Raw genomic sequence first — 25,818 nt, 5'->3', positions numbered from 1 at the left:
CCTTCTGAGAGCTGCTGTGAATAATCAGACTTTCCTAGACACCAGGACAGATTAGGTGGTGGTTCTTAACTTAATGGGTACTAATGTTTTCCCTCGCCAATAAATTTGCCAATCAGGAGGAAGGCATCTATATCTATCTGAATCTCACACTTCTAAGCATACCTGACAAGAGTCCTGCCTATTGGTTAATGTAGTGAGAGATCAGGAAGTTCAAGATGCAACTTTCTTGAGCTGGGTGTCCCTAAGCCTCTGCTTAGTTAGCCTCCCCTGACAAAATAGAGATTGGACACGCTGGGTGGAGACCATAGGAATTGTAGTCCAACATATCTGGTGAGCACTATTTTGGGGAAGGCTAAGTGATACATCAAGACAGCAAGGCTGAAAGTGACAGTTTCACATGCAGTCTCCGGCTCGATCCCTGGTATTTGCAGATAGGGCTGAGAAAGGCTTCAGTTTGAAAATCGGAGATGTTGCTGGTCACTGTAGACAATACTGAGGAAGTTAGACTCAATTATTTGACCTGGTGTAAGCCAGCTTCCTGTAGTGTAGCATAGTGGATAAGAAACTGAGCTTTGAACTTACTAGGAAGTCCCCAGTTTAAATCTTGCCTGCTGAGTTCACTAGGTTGCCTTGGGCAAATCGCTAGTGCTTAGCCTCAGCCCATCTGCATTATGATGTTAATGCAAATCTTTCAGGATTGTTGTAGATATTACTAAGGTAATGGATTCCTGTTATACAGGCCTGGTTCACATATAACAAATCGAGGAAGAGAACCCATGGTTTGTTGCTGGTTTGAGAATGCTGGGCTGTTTGTGTTTAACAATTCATAGTTAAACCATAGTACAGGCTTCGCATGTAACAACCACCCACAATTTAGCAACAACTCATACTCAGCCCACGCTTTGGGTTGTCATTACATGTCTTATTTGAACTACTTCCTAAGCTGGTGTTACCAGCAACAGCTGGAATCACTGCTCATGTAATCGCCCACTCACATTTGTCTGTGAAAAGATAATTGTTACTCACAGGAGAATGAGCTCACAAACTGAAGATCACCGGCTTAATACATAAGAATATCTTTAAAATTTATTTGACTAAATGTGTTACATTCAATATTTGATGTGTTTCTTCTGGACAAAGAGTTGGCATAAATACAAACAAGCCTTTGTGCCTTCCCTAAACAAGAGATAAAGAACTAGAGACAGAGGAACATAGCTTCACATCTTTGTATTTACAGTCTGCCTTTACAACTTAGTGCTAGGAATATTTACAGAAAATACAGTAAGAACAAAAAGATCATGTCTTGGCAACATACAGAACTTTATACACAATTGTACATGATTTTTAAGCACATGGTATCTACCCACCTCCTTCCAAGCACTCCTGTAAGAACCCTGTCGTCCTTCAAAGACACTTTTTCCAATTGTATAACCACTACTGAGTCACAGTTATATTTTTGTTCACTATTTATGTCAAATTGTAGTCTTATAATCCTCCTAGGAAGAATATTCTAAACACCACATGACAATTGTATACCTCCCTGTTGGAAGCAACTACAAATAACGGGCAGCCCAGTCCTCAAGGCACTCCTACAGGCTCATGACCCAACGAAGTAAATAGGCCTTGTGTTGAAGATTGGAAGCAAACTTTGTTTTCTACAGTTGCCTTACAGCTGCTCTGCATACAAAATTGTGTTTTTTCCCCCAGACATGATTTCCTTCAGCTCCCGTTTGTTTGTTTTTTGCTTTACATTTAAAATATCCTTGAAGGACCTGTTAAGAAAGGTGATCTATATTTCTTAAATGGAAATTCTTTATTAAAAAGGTATTAAAACTGAGTTTTCATATTGAAGTGTTGTGAAATGACAATATTTTACTTCCTCAATTTATATTAGCATAATGCTCTATTAAGAAACAGATAAATATTTGTAGCCCTAATATTGTATCTCTTTAAAAAATGAAAACAAACAGACCATAGTAATTAAGATAACCAAATAAAATGGTAATAGGAAACAAGCAGCATAAATGGCAGGAAACAAGTCTGTTCTAGACATGTCTATACTTTTAATTATCCTGATGGTTCATCTACATATGATCAAGTCTGATGTCTTTATTTGACTTAATAGAACTTTTTTATTTTTCAAATACAACCATCTTTACAAAGGTTTATTGCAGTCAGTCAACAGCTCTGCACAGGTGACAGGAAGTTATCAGTGCATTTGGAAGCCTTCTCTTTTACACCCATACAAAAACAGACAACCAGCATCTGTACAGAAGGACCACATCATATGCAACATCTGGGAGAACACAGTGAAAGTGAGCCCTTACATATTTCTATTAATTGCTCAGTGCATTTTGGAGGGATCACTGTGGTATTTCCTTCCTTAGCACTTTTGATTCTGCTAACAAAAGTAGTAATACATGCAAATTTAGGCCTCAACACTGAGTCCAGTTGTGTGCTGGTAAGTACATATTCAAAGTCAGGAGGACTTGTCCACATGCAAGTGGATTCAAGACAACATGCCTGTTTTTAGACCTTTTTGAAATATAAACTAAATTAAGGCTGCTTCAAGCAAATTATAAAGTCTGGGGAAGTCCTAGGGATAAGTATAGACATGCATAATAGAAAGGATCTCCTGAAGGAAAAGAAAGAAACCTTTACAAGTACAGATGATTCTTGCAGTTCCATGGCAGTGTTTAATAAACTAAAATTTATTGAAGAGCAGACCTTTAAATTTGAATGGATATAAGTAAAAACTATTTATTTGAAGTCTTAAATACCAAAGTTGGCCATGCCTCCAGCCCAGCTCAAAAACAATTGTAGATTTATGATTTTTCTTTCCCACCTGTGTAAATCAAAAAGATGGTTTGGGCAGGTCATTAGTCATAATACAAGCTAGTGACTCTGCCCAGAGTACATATATGGTTCAAACAATTATAGCTATGTTGGAAAGTTATTTTTATGTACAGACATCCAATTAATCAACCATGTTGATGACTGTTTTTGTGGTACACATGCATTGGTCATGCCATTTAATTCATGGACTAAATGTGATAGGTCATCTTGTAGATCCGAATAGTACCTAAGAGTGTGTACAATTAAGCTAGGTGCTCACCCACTAGGTCAGCTTTCCCCAATCTGGTGCCTTCTAGATGTTTTAGATTACAACTCCAAGTATTCCTGACCACTGACCGTGTTGGATGGAGTTGATGGGATTGAAGTCCAGAATACTTAGAGGGCAGCTGGCTGGGGAAGGTTGCACTAGGTTAATACTGGCAGATGTTCAGTATCAAGTACAAGGTGCTATACAAATGTCAGTATACCCTGGATCCTCACTGGCAGTGCTATTTGCTGTTCCAGTCCTGTGCATTAGTTAAGCAGAACTAAACATGCCAGACATTTGGAGGGACTTTATTATGTGCCCTTATTTTCCAAATAGTAGCATCTGGATCTACTCCTAAAGTGGACAGTCACTAGCTTGCTAGATCAGTATAAACAGCATATCCATTGTTCAACCTTCTGTAAGAAACCCAAAGCCCTTTAGGTTGCCTCATAGAGGTCACTTTTCTCTTCAACAAAGCCACAGTGGTAGCTTTTATGAACAAATTGTATCTCTGTTAGAAGAATGTTGTGTAGTGAAATACTCATTATTATACCAATTATGAAGCCAGTACTGCTGCAAAGAATAGCTTTAACACATATATGCCCACTGGAAATCCACATAAAGCTACTAAATTTCCCATATTTTCTTTGCAAAACTCTTGTTCATAAAATGCTCCACACCTGGCCACTTTTTTCTCTGGTATAATTTAACCATATGAAAGAATATGAAATACTGTTGCTGTAGGCCAGTTTCAAAATAGCTTTTCCTTAGGATCTTAACAGTTCAAAATATAACTTACTTTTGCACTTTCTACTGATGGATATAGTTTGTTTGCTACCCTCAAATATCTCCTTGTATATCAACATTGAGAAACATGTGGGTTTAACCAAGCAAAAAACATCATATGCACGAGTTTTACGGCTAACACATAAATTAAAGAATTTTAAATTCCATGCCATGAAAACTCGAAGCACTGGATATAAAAAAGGAAAAGGCATAGAGAAGTGTCAGTCAACTGTTTTGCAAAATACTTTAAATATTGTTATCATAGCAACAGAGTTGACATTCACATTCTATGCTATATGCCTACTTGGGCTTGGAAACTGAATATACCATGTTAATTAATTTTAAGAGGCCCAACAACCTATGTTCACTAATATTTGGAGAGAGGTTCACATGCTGTAGAAAACTACTGGCCATTTGCCGATTGGGGAAAGACAGGGCTGTCTGTGTCACAGTTACAGAGATTAACTACTTTAAAATACTGCATGATCAATTGCAAGCCACTTGCATATGCATGAATTCTGCAAAGGCATATCCAATATTAGAAGTTAAGGGTAAAATCCAAAGTTGTACTAGTGGATGTTTGCTAGCGTACAGAACTTCCCTCCCTCTCTGCTCCCCACTGCAGCCCTGTGAATTGCCCAAAAATCTACTCCAGAGGATTTCCCAGCCCTTTGAAGCAGATTTTCAGGGTGCACAGTTCCCTCTCCCAGTTCCAGCAGAGGAAAGAGACCATCAGCTACAACCCTAATTGTCCTCTAGAATTAATCAGCTTTGTTTCAGTAGCAAGCTAAGACTTGCAAGGATATTATACTGGCAACTCAATGAACAATCTTAAACTATTATGGGGATAATATGAAGTGAATCCAACTGATTTTGGTAGTGTTTGCTTCGAAGTGGATGTTCTTATTGTTTTAACCTTGAAAACCTACAATTACGCAATAGTAAAGCCAAAGTGGTTTTGGCTCACATGCATCACGTTGTGGCTGATACTAAAAAAAAAGGAAGAAAAAAAATCACATACATTCAAGGGCTCCAAACTGAGCTGGGAACTTAATTCTTCAGAACTTAATAGTATATTACTATATGCTTATTTGGAATCATATTCCATTGTGATCAATAGGACTTATTTTCTAAATACATGTGTTTAGGGCTAGGTTTGTATTTGTTATTTCTGAGAATAAAAATGGTCCCTCTTACTCCTAACCAATACTTAAGTTTTTCCTTGAAGTATGGTTATTTCAATTCTCTTTTGGAAGAACTAAGCTCCATTTGTAAAATGCATAGGTTGATTTTCAAAAGCTTTTATCAGATTTTAAAAAAGGTTCTATTAAATAATGATACCCTCCTCTAGTTTAAGTATCAATAGCAAGAAAACTCAGTCATCTAACAATTTCTTCTTTAAGGCGACATGCAGATTTCTCTGGCTAAGATCACAGCTAGACATTACAGGGGAAATGTGAGTGACACCACCAAAAAGAGCAGCCCAACATCTCTTTTTCTCCTCCCTCCTCAAGTTAGCGCCTAGTAATATAAAATATGCCAGCCAATAAAGTGAAAGGAATCCAAGGAAACCTGCAGCAATGTCACGTCATATATTTTGAATACTAGGGAGTTATTTGGCCTGGGGGGTGGGCAACACTGCCAGATGTGTGTATTTTTTGCAGAAGCCATGAATCTTTTGTAATGTCTATTTCCAGCTTGATATATTTGCAAACTAGGGATAAAATAAATTTCATTCCCAACAGTTGTGACCATTCTGAAGTATATGGTGAGGCACATACTTAGTGGATAGTTTCAAGAACAAATTTTATGACATGACATTTAACTTAAATGGTTCATCACTTCTACTAACAGTACATAGCCATGGTCTGCAAAGATGTGTACTCAGTTTCAATAATTCTTTTTAAAAAGGAGCCTGCTTCTTTGCAAAGCAAGGATAAAATGTGGGACTTGAAAGGAAGCTTCTGTTCCCTTCTGTAAAGTATGTTTGCGTGTCAGAAATCTCTCATAGTAAATCTGTTTGTAGCAAATTCCCATTGCATCCATTCCCATGTTGAGGATTTTACTTCTTTCTCTAAATAGGACAAGGTGGGATGTCGCTACACAAGACATGCATCTATGTCCCAAAGCTGGCAAGTGATTCAAAATGCTGCATCCTTGATGCTAAGAAGATAGCTTTTTGTTTGTTCCCCCCCACCCCCGATAGCTGAACCCTTTTACCCTGGATAGACCAACAGCAGGCAGACGGGGAGAGTAACCTACAAAAGTAAATGAACTTTGAGCAATGGGTTCATGGTACATTCACCTTGGATCTGGAGGAGGAAGATAAAAGGAAATGGAGATCTCTGACTTTGGGCTAAACAAAATCTGGAACCAAGCCTGCTTGTAAATAGGAAAGCAAGCTAAATAGACAAGCACACACAAACGGTATTGCAATGTCATGGTCTCTGGAAGAACTTTCCCTTGAGCCTAACCTGCTAGTGAAACCAAGTACAAAATTTCAGAAGTTCGTTCTATGCTCCATATCTGGCATTTTATGTGAACATGGAAAATGGTGAGAAGTGCAGTTAACCCTCTCTCTGCTACACATCCACTTTGTCTATTACTAAATAATAATTTATGGTGAAAGCTTGTCCCTCTGTAGCAGCTGGTGGTGTGAAGCTGTACAAAAAGGGTTTGTAGGGTGGGAGCCTATATCGAGTCCTCATTGGTTCCTTGCAGTAGAAGCAGAAGTCATGCTCAGGTTGTGGTTTCTTTACACAGGAGTTCCAAGACGGGGAAGGTTTTTGTTTCCATTCCTGTAGACACCAAGCTCTGATCTAATTGTTCAGGGAGGATATTGGTCTAAGGATTGCAGCTTTTGAGCCCAACCTCCTGGAAAAGAGAGGTATAAAACTCTGGCTCCAGCTGTTTGTTCCTGTATTTATTGACTATGTCAGCTATTTTCTGTTTTCGACGGACATGAGGGGGATTGTACGAGTCACTTTCCAGCCTTTTTCTTCGACAAATATTTATTACTGTCTGTCTCACTAAGAAACCTTAAATGAAAAAAAGAACAAAGTTAATGCTGTTTACTCCTCCCAGGAAGTTTATTTTAAAGACTGTTTGAAGTCAAAAGAAAATCATCTAAACTTTAGAAGCTTTACATCTGGCTGTAGAAGTTGATTTGAAATGTATCCATGTGGATCCATGTATCCTTTGTGGTAGTGGGATGGCTCCCCAAGACCATCTTTTTTCTGCCCCCTTGGAAACTACTTTCCCAAGGCTGGGAAAAAGGAAATCAAAGGTGGTATATGAGCACACCACCAGCACACTTGTAATTCATCCAACTACGCTCTGTGGTCTCTCTAGACATGGCCACAGTTGCTGAGAGTCCCAAACAAAGCCACCCAAGGTTGCTTCCTTCAATGTAAAAATTGCCTGAGGAAGATGCTTTTGTACAAAGAGAAAAGGGGTACTTCTCTTTCCAGACAGATAATCTATAGCTTCAGATGTAGTCTGGTGCAGGTGTGGGAAAGGTCCTTAGCTTCATTACATTGCATTCATAGCCTAACAGAGGCCGCATTCGGACAACACAATAGTCAATGATGGATAAATAGTCAACTCCACAGGGTACTCCCCACAGGACATGTTTATAATTAGCCATTGTGTGGATTAAGGCCAGTGTTCAGTTGACTATTAGTTAATGGTGTGTTTGATTGACACATCCTCCCCCCTCTCTCCCCCCTCAGTACTCCTGCTGGTATCCCATCAGTCATTGAGAGTTCTGCTGGCTAGACTAGAGTGGCGGCCGCCACTTGGTCGCTCTTGCCAGGCAACTCTGTAGTCGCCAAAAATAACCGTGCGTGACAAAACAGTCAATGATGCCTGACAGATGACACGATAACCAACACTTGTTCAAATAATCAACTCTGCACAGCATTGGTTATTTCATCCGAATAACCAATCGTGGTGTGAAAAAGTCCTGACAGACGACACAATAACCAAGCGTTGACTATTTAATCCACTGTGACTATCGTGTTATCTAAACCCAGTCAGAGACTAGCAAGTTAATAATAAAATGTTAATTTAAAAAACCTACCTAAAGCTCTCCTGCTAACTATCATCCCATCCACCAGTGGGATGACCATGTTGAATTTCCCAGTAGCTCCTTGCACTTTTACCCTGAATAATCCAGTGTTTAAGGGATGGATGAAAATCACTGGAACTTCTTTTTCAGGAGTAGTGGACCTTAAATAAACAAAGGTTACCAATATAAGTGAACATTTAAAAATAAAATAATGGCAAAAGCTTTGACAAACTTCATTTTTCAAAATTTAAAAAGATACAAATGAGAAGACAGCTACACACTGAATGTTGTTTTCCAAAGCGCAAACATAAGGCTCAAAAACTAGGCGATATCTCAACTATGTCACCATCTATATAGAAGGTGCACAAGCTGACAATCAAGGAACACAAAAATCATTGGGAAGCAGGAGATGGATCTCTTTCTTGGTCAGTGACTGTTAATTCTGATCTCATCAGCTACATGTGGTTGGGATAATTTGTTTTGCCTCAGTGTGCATCACTTTACACTTGTTTACGTTGAATCGCATTTGCCATTTTGGTGCTCACTCTCCCAGCTTGGAGAGAGCGCTTTGTAACTCTTCAGAATTACTTTTTGTTTTAACCACCCTAAATAATTTGGTGTCATCAGCAAATATGGCCACCTCACTGCTCATTCCTAATTCCAGAGCATTTATAAATAAACTGAAAATAATTGGTCCAACTACAAAGATCCCTGTGGGACACCACTTTGAGAGAATTTACCATTAATTGCTATTCTCTGCTTTCTGCTCTTTAAGCAGTTACTGATCTGTAACAAGGCCTCTCCTCTTAGTCCAGGACTGTTAAGTTTCATCAGGAGCCTTTTGGAAGGCCAAGTATACAATGACTACTGGATTGCCCCTGTTCACATGTCTCTTGGCACTCTCAAAGAATTCTAAAAGAGAGAAATTATTTGTGGAAGCCATATTGATCCTTTTTTTAGCATGGGTTGTCCTTCTATGTGCTTGCTAATTTTATCTTTAATACAATTTTCAACTAATTTACCTGGAAGAGACACTGAACTAACTGGCTTGCAATTTCTCAGATCCCCTGGATCACTAGGCTCATGTATTTGGGGTCATGGGTACACAAGCACTAGAGCAACCGTTTCCTGGGCCCACACCATGGGTAAACACAGTTGTAATACTTGAAAGTGGAGGAATTTCTGTGTACCCACCCACACATTCCTGACCCATGAATCTCTGCTTCAGCAACAAGCAACACAGAGCTCCTATAATAGCTGGGGCTAAGATTGATGAGCATTAGTTCACATGCTGCATGTGAGTAGACACTTTCCAAGAATGAGGGAAATAGCAAAAACTAACTTGTGAACCTGCCAGTAGAAGTTATTTGCAAACAGTAGAGCTGGAAAGGTTGAGAAATTCACTCATACCTCAACGACGTGCTGCTATTAGTTGTAGTTTCTACTCCAGTGCTGGTCTCTGAAACCAAGTCAGAGAGAGGGAAGTTCTCTGCAAGACAAGGATATTCAAAATAGGCTAAATACTCAGGTACATTTCCTTTGCATGTACCAAGAAAAGTGACAAGGGAACACATAAAATTAGAAACGAAGTCAAATTAACTGACTAGTATTTAAATCTAAAGGTAACTAGAATTTGATACAAACCCACTTACTCCCATCTACTTTTTGCAATAAAAAACTAAAATTCACACACCTATATCATCATAACGTTCAACCCAAACCACATACACCTTGGTTTCAGGTCCCAGTGGAGGAATAGCTCGACCCTGCGGCAACTTCTTTGATCTGGAAGTTGGACTGAGCTGTTGCAGATAGAAAAATAAATAATCAAAATTACAGATGTGCATTCCATCTGTCCTATTCTAAATGGTTCAGGGCAAGTAACAACCTACAGTACATACCATCTATTATAAACACTTCTCTAGAAAGAAATTTCTTCTTACTCCCAGCCACTAAACATTGCTTTGGAGAAAGCTCAAGCCTGAATATTTCCCATCATTTTAGAATTCTTTGCTTTTAGTTTCTCATGCACAATAGCAATGGAAGCACACTTGCTTAGGGGAATTTCCCCAGGTGCAGTGGACTTCGAGAATTCTATAAATGAGATATCCATATAATAAAAATGCAACCTTGGGGGAAAGATATGAACCATGTGCCAATGAGGGCATTTCTCATGCCAAAAACTGCATAGAAAAGCCCTTAGTTATTGCAGAGTAACAGGAAACTCGCTCCTACAAAATCATTGTGATTTCTGAATTAAATATTTTTGCAACTAGTCTGTCATGAAATCAATATTATTTAATTACAGGACTTGGTTATCCTGATATAAGACCACTTGGTATATAAAGTACAACCTTTCATTGGACAACATAGAATTTGCTTACCCTTTGTGAAGAACTGATATTGTCTGTATGATTGGGGAAGAGTTCTAGTGTCAGTGCTGGTTGCTTTAGTATCCCAGGTAGGAGATCCATATTGGAGTCACTTTCTTGGTCTGAGACATTACTTTCCAATGAATCCGCTGAAAGCCAAAAGGGAAAGGTGCATGGGCTGCAATCACATTTTCGAGGTAATGGTTGGCAGCTTATTGATCAAAAGCACTTTCCCACAATTATGTCAATGCACATTAACAGTGCTGCTGGGGAGTCTTCTGCCTATAGCCAGCATATTTCCTCTATCAGGAGCTAATCAACACTAACAAAGTACATTACTGTAATTAAGATCCTTCTAAGTCCGCTCCCAATACATCTACCAGCCATACATGATTCCATTGTATTTGTATACTTGTTATGCAAAGATAGGAACATAAAAAGCTGCTTTATACCAGGGTCAAACTATTAGTCCATCTAGCCCAGTACTGTCAACTCAAGCTCTCTAGGGTTTTATGCAGTGGTCTTTCCTGTCCCCTGGTACCTTTAAATGGCAATGCCAGGGATTGAATCTTTTACGTTCCCCAAGCAAACATGTCCTCTACCACTGAGCTATGGCTCCTCCCTGAATGAGAAGATGCACATAACCTACAGGCCATAGTAAACTGAAGAATATGGCCAAAGTGTTTGTATTTGAAATCTGAACTTCTCTAGGAACTTTGAATTGTGTTACATTTTACAGTAGAAATGGTTACATATTAAAGATCTAGCAGGTAACCACTGAACAAGAAGAGATGGCTACATGCTTGTTTGCAATGTGTAGACTTGTGGCTCCTTACAACACATTTCTGAAGCGGCGTGGAGGGTGGAATCTCATTGTACCACACAAGTTGCAATATATAGGGGGATGCACACAACGTTTTTCATGTGTACCAACTTCTACTGCTATATATGATGCAGTCCTAATATGAATGCTGAAATATCTTTGGATCAGCTACAAAACCAACAGACGCACGCACACAGCAGACTTACTTAGGGACTCCACAGGTGACGGAACAACAAAAGCTATTTCTGTAAGAGCATCTGCATAATATAGTGCTTTCTTTTGCCCATTGAAGATACTTGCCCCAATGTCTTCTGAAGAGATGATTTCATCTGAGAATGAAAGCAACAAAAGGGAAGTCAGAGCAAAGGTTGTTCTGTCTGGTTATACACTTTATCAAGACATGTTTCTCAAGGATTTCTTTAGTTATTCCTCCTGCTTGAACACGTCATCTAGCTTCTGTCTGATCCACCCCAAACCCAAGATGAAGCAGAGATACAATTGTGTGCATACTAGCTGCTTCTATGTCCAAAGATCTGTGGAGTGGGGGTGCTAATCTCAACACAGGCATAAGAAGGTCAATAGTGCAGGATCTCTCTGGCCATCTCCCTCCTAATGCCATGCATGAGGAAACATTCTAAGAACAATGGGGCGACTCAGAGCCCCCTTCTTCCCAAATCACATTGGGATTCTGACACCGTGAACGTGCAGTCACTCCCTCCCTCCAAATCCAAAGCAGATCAGTGAGGATCCTCTGTGGGGACCATTCAATTGGCTGGACACAAGAAGGATCTGCTTCAGGATGTTATCCCTCTCTGGAACATTAAGATCAAGGAGACGTTAATGACACAAAGTATTAAAGCAGATGGAGCTCTCCACAAAAGGCTCTCACCTTGTTCAGATACCTCCTCATCACAGAAGCTGTTAATGGACCAGCTAGTTGAAACATGCCCTGTCCATCCGGGGTGCTTTCCCACATCAACTGACCAGCCAAGAGAAAGCAAGAACTCTAGGAAATGTGGCTGAACATTTCTGGAAGACTCTACATTCTTCAAAATCTGGAAGAAGAAAAAAAGATCAGCAGTGCAGAAACAACAAAAGGCTATGCATGGGTTTTTGTTTTTGTTTTTTAAAGCATTATCTTCTCCGCTTTTAAGGTGTTTGCAAATGATGTACTGAAGTATCAAACCATCTTGTTTAGCACAAGAAGTAAAATAACAACTGATTGTACTGTACAAGTAGTCCATATCAATCAGGAAAGTAGGCTCATGTGTATTCTAAGACAAAGAGCACAGAATGGCTGGTTCAGATTTAATGAAAGCATTATATCTTCCTTGAACCTAGGAACCTCAGGGGAGGAGGCTTGTTCTCAGTCTGATAAACTATGGTTTATCAAACCAAGATCATTTTGTCCGAAGTGAGACAATGTTTTCTGAAAAACACTTAGCTTTTTATTAAGTTACCACCCCTTATAGTAGTAAAGATATCACCAAGTGTGAGCAGAACCTAGTGAAGTTTAAGAAGCCACAGTAATTCCAAACACCACTTCCAGTTGTTAGGGTATGAGACATAGGCATTCTACATAACCCTTTGCTCTTCTCTATGACTAGTAGAACCAGAGTAACTTAAGTAAAAATAGGATAATTATGCACAATAAATGTTTTATACAAATGTGCATAATTTATACAAACTGCAAAATCCAGCTATTCCTAGCACAGAATATGTGCTATTATCATATAGAATTTTGATTTCTGTGTCTTTTAAAACACAAGAGAATACACAACTCTGGCATGGCCATATTCTTTTTACAGTCTTTTTCAGACAGCTAACAGTGATACATTATTGTAATCCTTCTACAGTGAAGACCTGAAGGGAAAATAATAAAGGAGTTATAATGATCCTTGATGGGAGAGGTCTCTGTTTGTGAAACTCTGTAAAGTGGCACGTATGTTGATGACGTTACATACATGAACAACACTTTTCATTTCAGATGGCCTAGGCATTGGGTGGTTTGCATGTAACGCCAAATCATGGCCCAGTGCTACATGTACAAGCTGGGATAGGCCAAGCAAAGCCTCAGGCTTGCACGTTCCCCCCTCTCCTTTTGTCTCCCCATGCAGCCAGGAGGACAACTTCAGGAGTTTGTTTTCACTGTTACTGAATTCTGGATTAGCGTGACTTTCAAATTTGTATCCTGGTTTAAAACAAACTCTAGTAAATTGCTAAATGAGCCAATGCCAAACTATGGATTAAAAAACTGACTTATTAAACTAGGGTTCATTAAAAACCAGTTTCACTAGTTTGAATTCAGTAAAAGTGTAACTAAAATCTGCTACGTCCTCCTCCTGACAGCACAAAAGGGTGAGAAAGGAGCACGTGAACCTCAAGCTTTGCTCAAGTTTCTTTCAGTCAGTGCATGTAAACTATGGCATGGCATTACAAGCAAAACAGCAAGAAAACTGTGTGTGTAGAGCATCGCATCACAACACAGCTCTACCAAGTTCTCATGGCTTAAAAAGATTATGCATTTCCAGTTATGTGGAAGCTACATTCTTGTACTCTTATAGTTGTCCCAGAATATCTCTCTCTACTGCATTCTGTACCACACTCTCTCACCAATTAGTACTGCTGTTTAAAGTAAAAGCAAACTGAAATCAAATTAGCATGCCACTTACTTCTTGGCTTGTTTTTTGGCCTGCCTTCATATAGAAAATGAAAACCGTATCAAAAGGACGACATGGCAGCAAATCCAGGTAACCAATGTCATCAAAAAACCCAGGTAGAGAAGAATCAAGTGCAATCAGGTGAGGAGGTAGTCTGCTGTTAGCAGGTTCCTAACCAAACAAAGAAGCAATATAGTTTTTATACTTCTACACAATCTCCTTTTGTAGTTACCCATGAATTATAATGAGCTACTTAAATTTGTTACTATGCAATAAGCTTATTAAATAAGATGCAAGTATTTTGCTTGACTGGGGGAAGAGCTAACACTAGCAGTCCCAGAGCATAGTATAAAGGCAACCTTCCTGAAGCTAAGCAGATCTGGGTCTATATGTGAGACTATCCAGGAACTGTCCTGAGTTCCATGATGGAAGAAAGGTGGAATATGTATATAATGATTAGGTAAATAAATAAAAACTGTGATGGAAAAAAGGCAATTATGACAGGTTGCTGTTTTTAAATTTACTGATAAAATAATAATGCATTTTTTCCTAGCAGATTATTAAAGAACGTATGCATGTAGCCTTCCTTACCATCTAGAGGGTGATATGCAAAAATAAACTATAAAAAAGCAACTCTACTAACATAATTAAAGTAAGAGAGACAATATAGAACAATGAAACAAGGACCTCATTTGAAAGTCTGATGTATGAGATCCTTTCATTCCTCATCACATGCACAGCCACAGCCTTACATCCACATAGGCAAATAGCACCACAACAGTCAACTCTTTCTCAAAAAGATTTACATAAATTGGTTACTGTTTTATTGTTCTGCTTTACTGTATGAGTTCTGCCCAACGTAGAGTGTAAGCTATTGGAACAGATCTTAAATAATAGCCACATTGACACTAATAGTGGGTGTGTTTGAAGCAAACTATATACTATCAAGTGAAGTCTCCATTCACCTTCAGTGCTTCCAGTGACAGAAATCCAAAATGAGATAGGAAGAGGCGTGCGGTTTGGAACTCCTGTGCAGGAGGTGGTGGCTTACAGTCCGTGACTGGATCAGGGAAATTCTTCTTCCTCCAGTCATCTTCCATCTGCTGATCTATAGACTTCTCATAAAGAACTTGCTGATCCATACCATTTCTCAGCTTCTCATGCCGCTCCTCCAGCTGAAACATATTTAACACCCTCATTTCAGACATCGAAAATTGCTGAGTGCAACAGCAGCCTATGAAGAGTGGTAGCACCTCCTTTAATAAGCCAGACAGTACTGGAGCTGAGTGTCAGGAAAAGCTGCTGAAATTTTGTTCCAGCATTCTGTCTAATAAAATCCTGACCAGTGTTGTTCATCATCTGCTAGGTTACAAGAGATGAAAGCACCTGCTGTTCAGCACCTGCACTGTGACACTCCTAAATCAATGCCTGGTACCAAAGAACAGCTGCAACAAATGTTAACAGAACCAACAGGCTGACTGACTTTTCACCTTCACAGGATATGTAACGGATAAAACTATGGGGAGTTTACCTGTGCATGAACAGAGCTAAAGTGGGGAGAGTAACAGATGCATACATAAGCCCTGCCTCCCAACACCCCTGCATGTCCAGCTGTCTTCTAGATCAGGGCCTCCCAATGCAGCACCGACAGGGACTCCAAAGGTGCCCACAAAGCTCTCTACCAAACCTTGAAAAACGTTAGGGCAGTCTTCTTTCCCTTTCATGCCTCTAGCCTCAATCTTTCACTCTCCTCCAGTCCTTTGCCTTGCAATTTCCCCCATCCACCCAGGCTCTAGCCTGGCTACTTTTCTCCCCACCTTGCTGTTTCTCCCTCCTCCCAGACTTGAGCATTGCTCTTTCTCTCCCCTTGGTTCTTTTGCCTCACTATTTCCCCCTCCTAGCCTCCAGCCTCACCATTTCTCTTCCCTCATCCTCTTTAGTTCACTTTGTAGCCATTATGTGACTAGCTGCAACCTCCCTGGAAGCCATTTTGTGGTGGTGCCCAGAGCAGTTTCTCAACTTCCCAAATATACCTGTGGGTCCAAAAGGTTTTTTTTTTTTTTTTGAGTGGTGCTGTTCTAGATCTTTGAATATTTAGTGTGAGTATCTACAAAGGGGCCTGTTAGTGCATATTTCTGAACCATGATAAGGCAAGGTTCCTAATCACGGGAGCTCTGTATGCTCTTACAAGGCAGCTGGGTGCATGGCAATGTTGGAGGGAAGGGACATATATGTGCACACCTGCACACCCATATCACTTCTCTGTTTCAGTTCTACTTATGTAGAGTCTAAGAGCAACAGGATATTCCATCCCAAACTGGCAGCAACATCTGCTTCAGCAATGCTTGACTTAGCTTATATGTCAAGAGATGGGGAGAATGTCAAGAGATGGGGCTGCTGAAACGGACATGATGCACCACGTGCTTCATTTTTGTCGGGGAGGTCAACATGAATACAGACAAAGCAGTAAAGGCTGCTGCAAAGAATGCCACTACTCCTCAAGTGGAATGTACAGCAGCTTTTGTTGAGCAACACACACAGGAAATAAATAAAAATACTATAAACCTCTTACTTCCTCAGTAACTATTTCATGTAAGTCTGGAATGCTCAGATCTGCTTTCACAAAAGGGATTTTGTCCACTTCCTCAGGAAACGGCCGGTGTTTCACACTATATTTGAGTCCAACATCATTTTTAGGTGTAGGACGAGGTTCTGGGACAAACATCTGTTTTAAGGAAGGGAACAACTTCATTACTTATTTGTCAAACATTTCATGATAATTCAGCAGCAATAATTTATTGTTAAAGAACATACCCAAAAGAGGCTGGGGGAGGGTTTAAGCGGAGTCATTCTTCTAAGTTATTACTAAACCAACTGCAATCATTTATAGTAACTTCACTAACGTTTTATTTCATCCTAAATTAAAAATTCTGTTTCGATTTTGGTAGCCTCTCCTGGACCCTAATGGATCCCAAATCAAAAGACAGAGATCAAGCCGGCAAACATGAAAAGATACAGATCAAGAATGAGTTCTGTGTTTAACATCTTTTGGGAACAAGAGTACATGTTAGCAAGTCACACCCATGCCTGAAGATATATGCATTTATACAAGTATACACACAGTTATTCTTACATTAAATCTGTGCATACCTGAAGATATGGATGTTAATTCACACAGGCAAAAGTATTGTTTGTAAATGATATGAAAGTGGTTCTAAAGATTCTTTAGAAGTTATATTGCTTGTCCATACTCTTGTTTTAAAACAGTATTTTTAGCTCTTCCATAATAAAGCAAACAATAGCACAGCAAACATTGACATATTTTACTATGTATTATGGAGCCTTTTCCAATAAGGCCAACTAGTACTCCCACATGCATCTGAAGATGAGGAATGGTTTTTTAGACAGCCTCAGCTTGATATTATTTAGCACACCACAACCCGAAACTAAACAATACAAAATTACTATAGAGTAAGTTTAATGCCTATTTCCAACTGCACCTAGGCTCAAAAAGATTGGGTTCACACATCACGCTAATCCATGGTGGGTGGCAAGCTATGTTGGGTAGGTGGTTACAGGCCCAGCCCAAGGCAGGTTGCCACCTGAAGCAGGGACCCAACACGGCTCCTCCTCCTCACCCCTGATCTGCCCACCGCCAGACAGTTTATTTTTCCTGGTGCGGACACAATGCCTGCCTTGCCAGCACGCTGCCCTTAAGCTTTTTCCACCTTCAGGAACTGCGTAGCACCTGCGTGTCCAACAAAGTGTTGAGAGAGATCCCAGAACTTCTGGGCCTTCTTGCAATTGCCTGACCTCAGGCAGGCGCCGAGCAGCTCCAGAAAGACCTTACAGGCAGCGTACTGGCAAGTTGGACACACTTGTCTGCACCAGGAAAAGTAAGCCAGCTGGCCAGCAGCCAGGCGAATGGGGCTGCTGGATTGAGAGGTGCACAAGCAGGTTGGATGCATTGGCGAGTGAGTGGCTGCCTTTTGGTCATGCAAATGGCCAGCAGGACGAAGCAGCGGGAGACCCTTTGGAAGGGGAGAGCACTGCTCTTCTCATACTCTTCCACCTGCTGCGCCAGCTTCCTACTACTTCATGTCAGGGCCGGCCTTGCGTGGTTATACAAACAAGCTACTGTGTTCCCATCGATCAAACAAACAAACTACACACCACTGGTCCTCCTCCTGTAGTCCTCCCACCCAGCCAGGCAGGTATCCCAGCTTCCATTATGGTGAGAATAGAGATGGTGAGAGCAGCTCTGTAGGTGATCTTCATCACTCACACTGCGCAACAGACAACACACTAGCCCACCATAGGTAAAATAACACTTACTGCAGACCATGGGTTCTCAGGGTGGCTTATTTGGAGGAAATAACTCACTGAGGGAGGAAAAACACAGACAACACGCTAACCCATCATGGGTTTGTTCCAAAAAATAAACTATCATGGGTTAGCATGTTGTGAGAACCCAGTCAAAGGGTAGATTGCTACTATTAGATGTTATGAAGTTGTATTGTATTTGTGTTTTTAACCTGTTGGTTGTTTTATTATGGTTTTAACGTTTGTGAACCGCCCAGAGAGCTTCAGCTATTGGGCGGTATAAAAATGTAATTAATAAATAAATAAACCATTAAATGAGACACTTGAATTTGTGAGCAACTCACAAATTTTCTATGTGTATGAATGTACACAGCATGTGCATACGTCACCAGGAAGATACAGGAAACAACTATAATTCCTATTCATATAATTCAGGTCTTCTCAATAAATGAAAGTGCCATCTCTTCGCTGCTGTGGAAACTAGCAGGGATTGGGAGGGGAATAGTCACTGCTGCACTAAATCCGACTGGAAACAGAAATAAATTAAGGGGCACTAAAACTAGTAATTCTTTATGTTAAGGCTACTGTAACACTTCTCTGGACATCTATCAGAGCTGTTTGGAGATGGACTGGTAACAATGCAAACTATTTTCACTATGGGCTTCGATAAAGACCTTTTGATTTGATTTGGCTCCTCTTGGCAAAAGGGAAAGCTGCTGGGCCCATGCGTGTCTTCCAGACATCCCACGGATCAGAATTGTGACTGAAGGAAAAAAGTCATCTGAAGAAGAAACAAATTTGCATGAAAGGTCTCCTAATATAGTAAAAGTGAGAAATTAAACATGAATGTGCATATACTGTATAAACAAATAAAGGGGGGAGTCAATCCCACTACCAACAACTTTGCAAGCTCTATGAACCAGTCTCAACAGTAAATAAGAGCGTAATTCTTCTCTTTCTATCAAGACAAGCATGTAGTTGTGGGGTGAGGGGTGGGGCAGGGCAGAACTGCTGGACTTCCCCTTTACAAACAGGGACTAGGAAATCCTTTTTGGCCAAACAGCTGTCAACCAAGACCCACAAGGAGGACATGGTGTAACACGACCCTCCAACCCATATTCACTAGCAAATAGTGCATGCAAGTTTACTGCCGCTAATACTGGAGGTTGCACTTAGCCATCAGGACTAGCAAACACTGATAGCCTTCTCCTCCAGGAATTTATCCAAGCCGCTTTTAAAGCCATCCGAATTGGTGGGTATCACCACATCTCATGGTAGTGAATTCCATAGTTTAACTATGCACTGTGTAAAGTACTTCCTTTTATCTGCCCTGAATCTCCTACCAATCAGCTTCATAGGTTGACCCCGGGTTCTAGGTCTCCACATCATGCATAATTTTGTACACCTCTATCATGTCTCCTTTTGCCAAGCTGAATAATCCCAGCTGTTGTAACCTTCCATCATAGGGGAGATGCTCTAGCCCCTTTATCATTTTAGTTGCCTTTTTCTGCACTTTTTCCAGCTCTACAGTATCTTTTTTTAGGTGTGGTGACTAAAATTGTACACAGCACTCTGAGTATGGTTGCACCAAAGATTTGTATAAAGGCAGTATGATACTGGCAGTTTTATTCTCAATTCCTTTTCTAATAATGCCTAACATGGAGTTTGCCTTCTTTACAGCAGCCACACACAGGGTTGATATTTTCATCAAACAGTCCACCACAACCGCAAGATCTCTTTCTTGGTTGGTAAACACCAGCTAAGATCCCATCAGGTTATACTTGAAGTTGGGGGTTTTTGTCCCAACATGCAATGTTTTGCACTTGCTTACATTGAACCACATCTGCCATTTTTATGCTCATTCTCCCAGCTTGGAGAGATCACTTTGGAGCTCCTCACAATCCCTTTTAGTTTTAACCACCTTAAATAATTTGATGTCATTGGCAAACTTGGCCACTTTACTGCTCACTCCTAATTCCATATCATTTATGAAGTAGAAAAGCATTGTTCCCAATACAGATCTTTGTGGGATCACACTATTTACTTCCCTCTATTGAGGGGATTTATTTCTACTCTTTGCTTTCTGCTCTTTAACCATTTACTGATCCATAAAAGGACCCCTACCTTCGTTCTATGACCGCTAAGTTTGCACAGGAGTCTTTGGTGAGGGACTTTATCAAAAGCCTTTTGGAAGCCCACCTCTTAAAAGTACCGTACATCTAGGATGGTCATTCTGTACGATATTCTAACTTGTGGGGGGAAATCAACATTCTGAGGCAACTCAACTAATACAAAATATTAATAAATCTGCCTCAGTTGCATAATTTATTCTGATTGTAGAACAAAGTGTGGCATGTTTATTCAAACTGAGAGTTTCACTTAGGGGCAAAAAATAAAGAGAAGTAGTTTGCCAGTGTCCATTATTAACATAATTTAAGTTGGCTAAGATCAAGTGTAAAAAATAATGGTAAAAAATGTATCTGTAAAGACTAATTAGTCCCAGTTTAAAGCTTTAATATTTCCCTTTTCAAATCCATCTCTCACTAGTACACCAACTGCATGTATTTAGATTTTGGCTGCATATTAACATTTTTTTAAATGTTTACTGTGGAACTCCATTTCAAGGTGGGCTCCTTGAAAGAGCCTCGTGTGGCGCAGAGCGGTAAAGCAGCAGTTTCTGCAGCTGAAACTCTTCCCACGGCCTGAGTTCGATCCCAGCAGAAGCTGGTTTCAGGCAGCTGGCTCGGGTCGACTCAGCCTTCCATCCTTCCGAGGTTGGTAAAATGAGTACCCAGCTAGCTGGGGGAAAGGTAATAATGGCCGGGGAAGGCAACGGCAAACCACCCCGCTATAAGGCCTGCCAAGAAAACGTCAGTGAAAGCTGGCGTCCCTCCAAGAGTCAGTAATGACTCAGTGCTTGCACGAGAGGTTCCTTTCCTTTCCTTCCTTCCTTTTGTTCTGCCTGTTAGTGTTCAGATAGCAAGATAAATCTCTTTCGTTTCAGGCATAGGTTAATTAATTCATGGTATATTATCCACTGGATTGCGTAGGTTATTAATTTCTGGTTTTTTGTTGGTTCTGGCTTCTGTGCTGGCTGATGCTGCTTAGTTTGGTATTGGTTTATACTGTTTTTAGTTTGTTCTTTTTATTGTAGTAGTCCCGGGCAAATCAAAGGACAGGGTATAAATATTTTAAGTTGTGTGTGGGGTTTTTTAAAGGATGACAGTAGATTTGGATATTGATCTACAGGACTGCAAAACCAGAGATTTCACTATTCACAGATCTTTAACCAGAAAAAGCTTTAAGAAAAGATGTTTAAATCTAAAAAGAAAACCCTGAGATTTTTAAACGCCTGATGAAAGTGTGGCATTGAAAATGAACAAATATCTAGAAAATATGGCAGACAGAATTTTGCATATCCAGTGCTTGGATGGATTCAGATGATCATCTCAGAGTTTAATATGCTGAGTTATAAACAAACCTTTTGTTCACAAATGCAACCCCTTCACAGAGTGAGCAAATAAATCAGAAAGCCACTAACTGACCACAGTTTTGTTTTTTCCAAACCACAAAATTATGGTTACCCGCTTCGGAACAATCCAGAACATTCAGAGATAGCATTTGTCCAAAATGGGTCATTATGCAAGCATTCTTGGGTCTGCTGTCTGAATATTTATACTTATGACAGAGTTGCACAGTACTGCACAGTTCTGCAGAATATTCTGTAAAGCAAGATGTCAGTTTAATGAAACAGGAAAAGACACGTGGTAATGGAGCAAACCGTGCTGTCAACCGACTGTGACATGCCTACTTGGGAAGGCATAAAATGATTTACTCACTTTGCTCATTCCCTAAAGGTTGCTCCAACATTGCAAGGATGACGCTGTTGTCCAGGACAAAATAGCGGAAGCTGTATTTGTTTATGGAAGGCAGACGGGAGTATTTAATTAAGGTGATCTCATTCACTAAGCTGCAAGGAGAGGCAGGGCCACTGGGTGAAGGGAAAGCTCCAAGTATTTGCATGATGCTGTAAACCAAGAGAAAGGTTCAGTCAAAATACACAGCCATAGAAAAATCTAATCTTCTAATGCTGGAGATAGGAACAACTTGGATCTATAGCATCTTTTCCAATTATCTGCAGTCATAAGGAGTCACATAGTCTATAATCCTAGGTAACATAAATTAACAAGTGCAATTCAAAAGACAAGTGCAGAAACCCCCCAAAAAATCTGCTCAAATGGAAAATCCTTAAAACAGAGAAAGTAAACTTATTTAATCAATATAATAAATTCCTCTACAGAAATTTTCTTAAGCAAGCCAGCACCCTGAGTAGCTTGGCTGGGGAGGATTTGGCCTGCCAGGATAAAAAAAATTTGGACATCACTGTCCTAAAACTTAAATATATTATAGCACATCATACACTGTGAATCAAATGAATTGTTCTCAATAATCTTCTGTACCATGTGAGGGTAGCTTCAGCTGCATCCTTCACTCTCATGGAAGCAGGATTTGGCTCCTTATCTCCTTTGTACTTGACCTCTTGTTCGCTATTTCTGGATTTACTTCCTGAGATGCCCAGTTCCACAATCTCCAACACTTCTTTTAAACAGTCCTAGAGGGGAGAAAATCTGTACCATTCAGAGGCTTGACAATTCACTGTACCCCCTGCACACAAGTCCTCCAGCATCTGCTTATCAAAGAAAATGAAATGACTAAAGTCACTGCAAGAATTTGGCTTCTGAGCATATTTTACTAGTTACACTCCCATGACACTGTACACAGCTTCTATGATACATGATCATTTCCCCCCTGGAACCATCTGTGAATTTCAGCATCAAGCAGAAGGTGCTACCCACCATTAGTTTATATGCATGGAGCCCTTGTGTTGTTATTAAAGGTTCAGATTTCTGGTTTATTGACTTCGAACTGATACTCAGATGTGTGCAAGGAACAAAACATCAGTCTGAAAATTCAGAGAAAAGACTGATGGATAAGAAATTCTGACAAATTCTAACAGTCTTTCTGAATTTAAAAAAGCCATAAAGACTCTTCTGGCAGGCCTACCCAGTCGAATTTTAAAATGTCTGGCTGTTATTTTAATAATGTATTAGTTTTATGTTTTTAATCAGTTTTATATATTTTATAGTATTTTTATATTTGATGTTGTTCCCCACCTCAATCCAGAGGGAGAGGCAGGTAAGAAATATATTATTATTATTATTATTATCATCATCATCATCATCATCATCATCATCATCATCTCAAGTCAGTCTTGCCTTAAACCTCCATGAAGGTGGGAATAGAGTTCAGAGTGCATAGCAGGGATATCAAACATAATGACTTGTAGCCATATCAGATCCTTTGGGGTGCCCCCATGTGGCCCACAGCACCCCTGCTATACCTAAACATTAATGAATCTCTTTTAGAACTTGGAAGCTCCTCCCCCTTCTTAGGGCCAAAAAAGAGCTGATCCACCAGTAGCTGATGCAATATGCCACAGTAGCAGCCAGTGACGAGTTTTGAGAGCTGGCTTTTGTGGGGTAGGAATCCTTAATGCCTGGGGCTTCTGTGTGTGTGTGTGTGTGTGTGTGTGTGTGTGTGTGTGTGTGTGTGAATGAGAGAGTGAGAGTGTGTGTGAGAGAGACAGAGACATACTGTGAGCATCATATTTATAAATGTTTAAGAATAGATAGCTTGCCAGAACTGCAATAGCCATTTGTATCAGCCCCACTCCACAATTTTATTGTCCAAGATAAAACTGATAGTTTGTTTTCAAATTGATGTTTATAAAGTGAACCATTATGGAAATGCTCCTGGGCAACTACTAGATGGCGAAATATGGTATTCAAACCTGAGTCTTACACATTCCTGTTGTACAGGTTATCTTATGGCAAGGCATAAAAATCTAATGAAAGAGCTTGTGATAATACATTTTAAATATTCTACAGAGAAATAATTTTAGTTTGCCTACAAGTAGCTTGAAAACAGTGATGGAAGCTCACCTTTTCTTCAAGCATGTCTGGATGTTCAGTGAGCCAGACACAGAGACACTGAAATGCTGCTACGATCATGGAGTGAAGATCTCTGGAATGGAGAGGGGCTGGGCGACTACACTGGTACACAATATAACTGCACACAGAGCTAACTGCTCTCTTCCTTTCAGAAGAATCAACACCAACCTTCACCTGAAATGAGTAGCACAAACAGATGTTCAGCAGGAAGCCTCTTTAGGAAGTCACTCCAAAGTTAGTTTTGCAGTTTCCAACAATAAACCTATGAAAAATGTAAATCAAGGCTCTCTAGAGCCTATTAAAGCACAAACAAGCTTTATATGATTGCATAAAAGCGTAGATGATGTTACAGAATAGTACAAGACACACAACAATTCTGGGTTTTAGTGCTCTTCTACCTGCCTACTTACCCATTTGGGTTTGAGAAAGCCTGCTGTCTTTTACCCACTTATTTTATTTCAGTGAGCCTGCTATTCTATTTGGATTGTTTAACCATGGCAATTTCCTTTTCAAAAAAAAAAAAGGGGGAGGACAATCACACACTTCATGGGAGAGATCGCTTTGCTGCATAAAACAAAATATTTTGCCAGCTCTGCCAGATGTTATCCAGCTAAGGAAGAGGGAAAATTCTCCACAGTATTATCAGGCTGGGAAGGATAGACTCCAGAAGATGCTGATGCTCACCTTTGCCAAACCAGAAAGAAGCTCTAATGCAGCTAGTGAGATGCTCATTTCCTGCCTCCACTGTCCGTTGAGTCTCTGTGTTACCAAAAGAATGCTGCGAATCAGGAGTCCGGCCGCTGTATCTGTATGAAGAGCTAGGATATAAACCCCAATACCACACACCACAGGGAGGGAAAACAACTAAGCATTAGTAACAATCAGCAAAGCAGCCCATCAGGCAGAAGCTAAAGCAGCCACAGTACACACAGAAAACAAAGTACACATTGGTTTGAGATGCAAAACGTTCAACAATTCATACAGGCTACTTTGACTGTTTACTAAAAAAGCTTTGCACTGATCTAAGTGTTTCTTGCATAAGTTGTTAGGGAAATCTTTGGAAGTTTTCTTAATTTCAGATGGCTGGATGTCCCAATACCTTTTTGTCATGTCTTTTAGATTATAAAGCTTGAAGGCAGGGACTATCTTTTTAACCATTTGGGGAACTTTTTTCAAGCTGGAGAGTAAAGCACACAAAAAAACTTTAAAAAATGAATGAATAAATAAATTCCAACATGTATTATTAGTAACTAGCAATATTCTGTGCTTAAGTCTATAACACGAAGACATTTTTTTTTATTGAATTCATGAGATTCAACTGCCAGAGATCTCTGCAGGCTGTTTTAATAAAACTCCTGAAGTGGGCCCTAAGTAAAACAGTCATTCCAAACTTCTCTTGGAATAAAACAGTCATCTTTCCAGCATTCTGAGATGTGTTCTCCAATCAGAATTGTAAAACTTTCCATCTTTAAGAGCTGACAATTAAGTTGAATATTTCAAAAATCCCTTCAAAATCCCCAGTTTACAGAAACAGCCTACCTAGTTAACCTTTTTTTAATTAGAAGGACCTGTTTAGTTACCAACATTTATGTTCTCACAAAGGTTAGGAACACAAGTGTTTTCCATGCCTCAGGCTGACTACTTCCACACATATGAGCTACACCTCTTGTC

The 25,818-nt window shown here is 39.9% G+C and overlaps 1 protein-coding gene across 6 annotated transcripts in view; it reads right to left on the bottom strand.

The window, feature by feature from the left end:
• Nucleotides 1–1,068: 1,068 nt before the first annotated feature.
• RALGAPB (Ral GTPase activating protein non-catalytic subunit beta) overlaps nt 1,069–25,818 on the bottom strand; it is a 74,123-nt gene continuing 49,373 nt past the window's right edge. For 4 of the 6 annotated variants that reach the window (XM_063144799.1, XM_063144815.1, XM_063144832.1 and 1 more), the window contains 16 exons: nt 24,832–24,965; nt 24,139–24,321; nt 22,597–22,748; nt 21,976–22,163; nt 18,811–18,917; nt 16,386–16,538; nt 14,779–14,988; nt 13,826–13,984; nt 12,043–12,208; nt 11,360–11,482; nt 10,343–10,479; nt 9,652–9,760; nt 9,369–9,447; nt 7,971–8,119; nt 5,709–6,927; nt 1,069–5,379 (listed from right to left, as the gene is read on the bottom strand). In XM_063144799.1, coding sequence (XP_063000869.1) covers nt 6,734–6,927; nt 7,971–8,119; nt 9,369–9,447; nt 9,652–9,760; nt 10,343–10,479; nt 11,360–11,482; nt 12,043–12,208; nt 13,826–13,984; nt 14,779–14,988; nt 16,386–16,538; nt 18,811–18,917; nt 21,976–22,163; nt 22,597–22,748; nt 24,139–24,321; nt 24,832–24,965 — 2,243 coding nt within the window. In that variant the 3' untranslated portion in view covers nt 1,069–5,379; nt 5,709–6,733. The remainder of the gene's footprint in view (nt 5,380–5,708; nt 6,928–7,970; nt 8,120–9,368; nt 9,448–9,651; nt 9,761–10,342; nt 10,480–11,359; nt 11,483–12,042; nt 12,209–13,825; nt 13,985–14,778; nt 14,989–16,385; nt 16,539–18,810; nt 18,918–21,975; nt 22,164–22,596; nt 22,749–24,138; nt 24,322–24,831; nt 24,966–25,818) is intronic. The other 2 variants (XM_063144807.1, XM_063144823.1) reach the window with 1 other exon arrangement.

Source organism: Elgaria multicarinata, chromosome 1 (genome assembly GCF_023053635.1).
Source record: "Elgaria multicarinata webbii isolate HBS135686 ecotype San Diego chromosome 1, rElgMul1.1.pri, whole genome shotgun sequence".
NCBI lineage: Eukaryota > Metazoa > Chordata > Lepidosauria > Squamata > Anguidae > Elgaria > Elgaria multicarinata.
The sequence above is the reverse complement of the archived record's forward strand: the minus strand, read 5'-3'. Positions and strand labels throughout refer to the sequence as shown.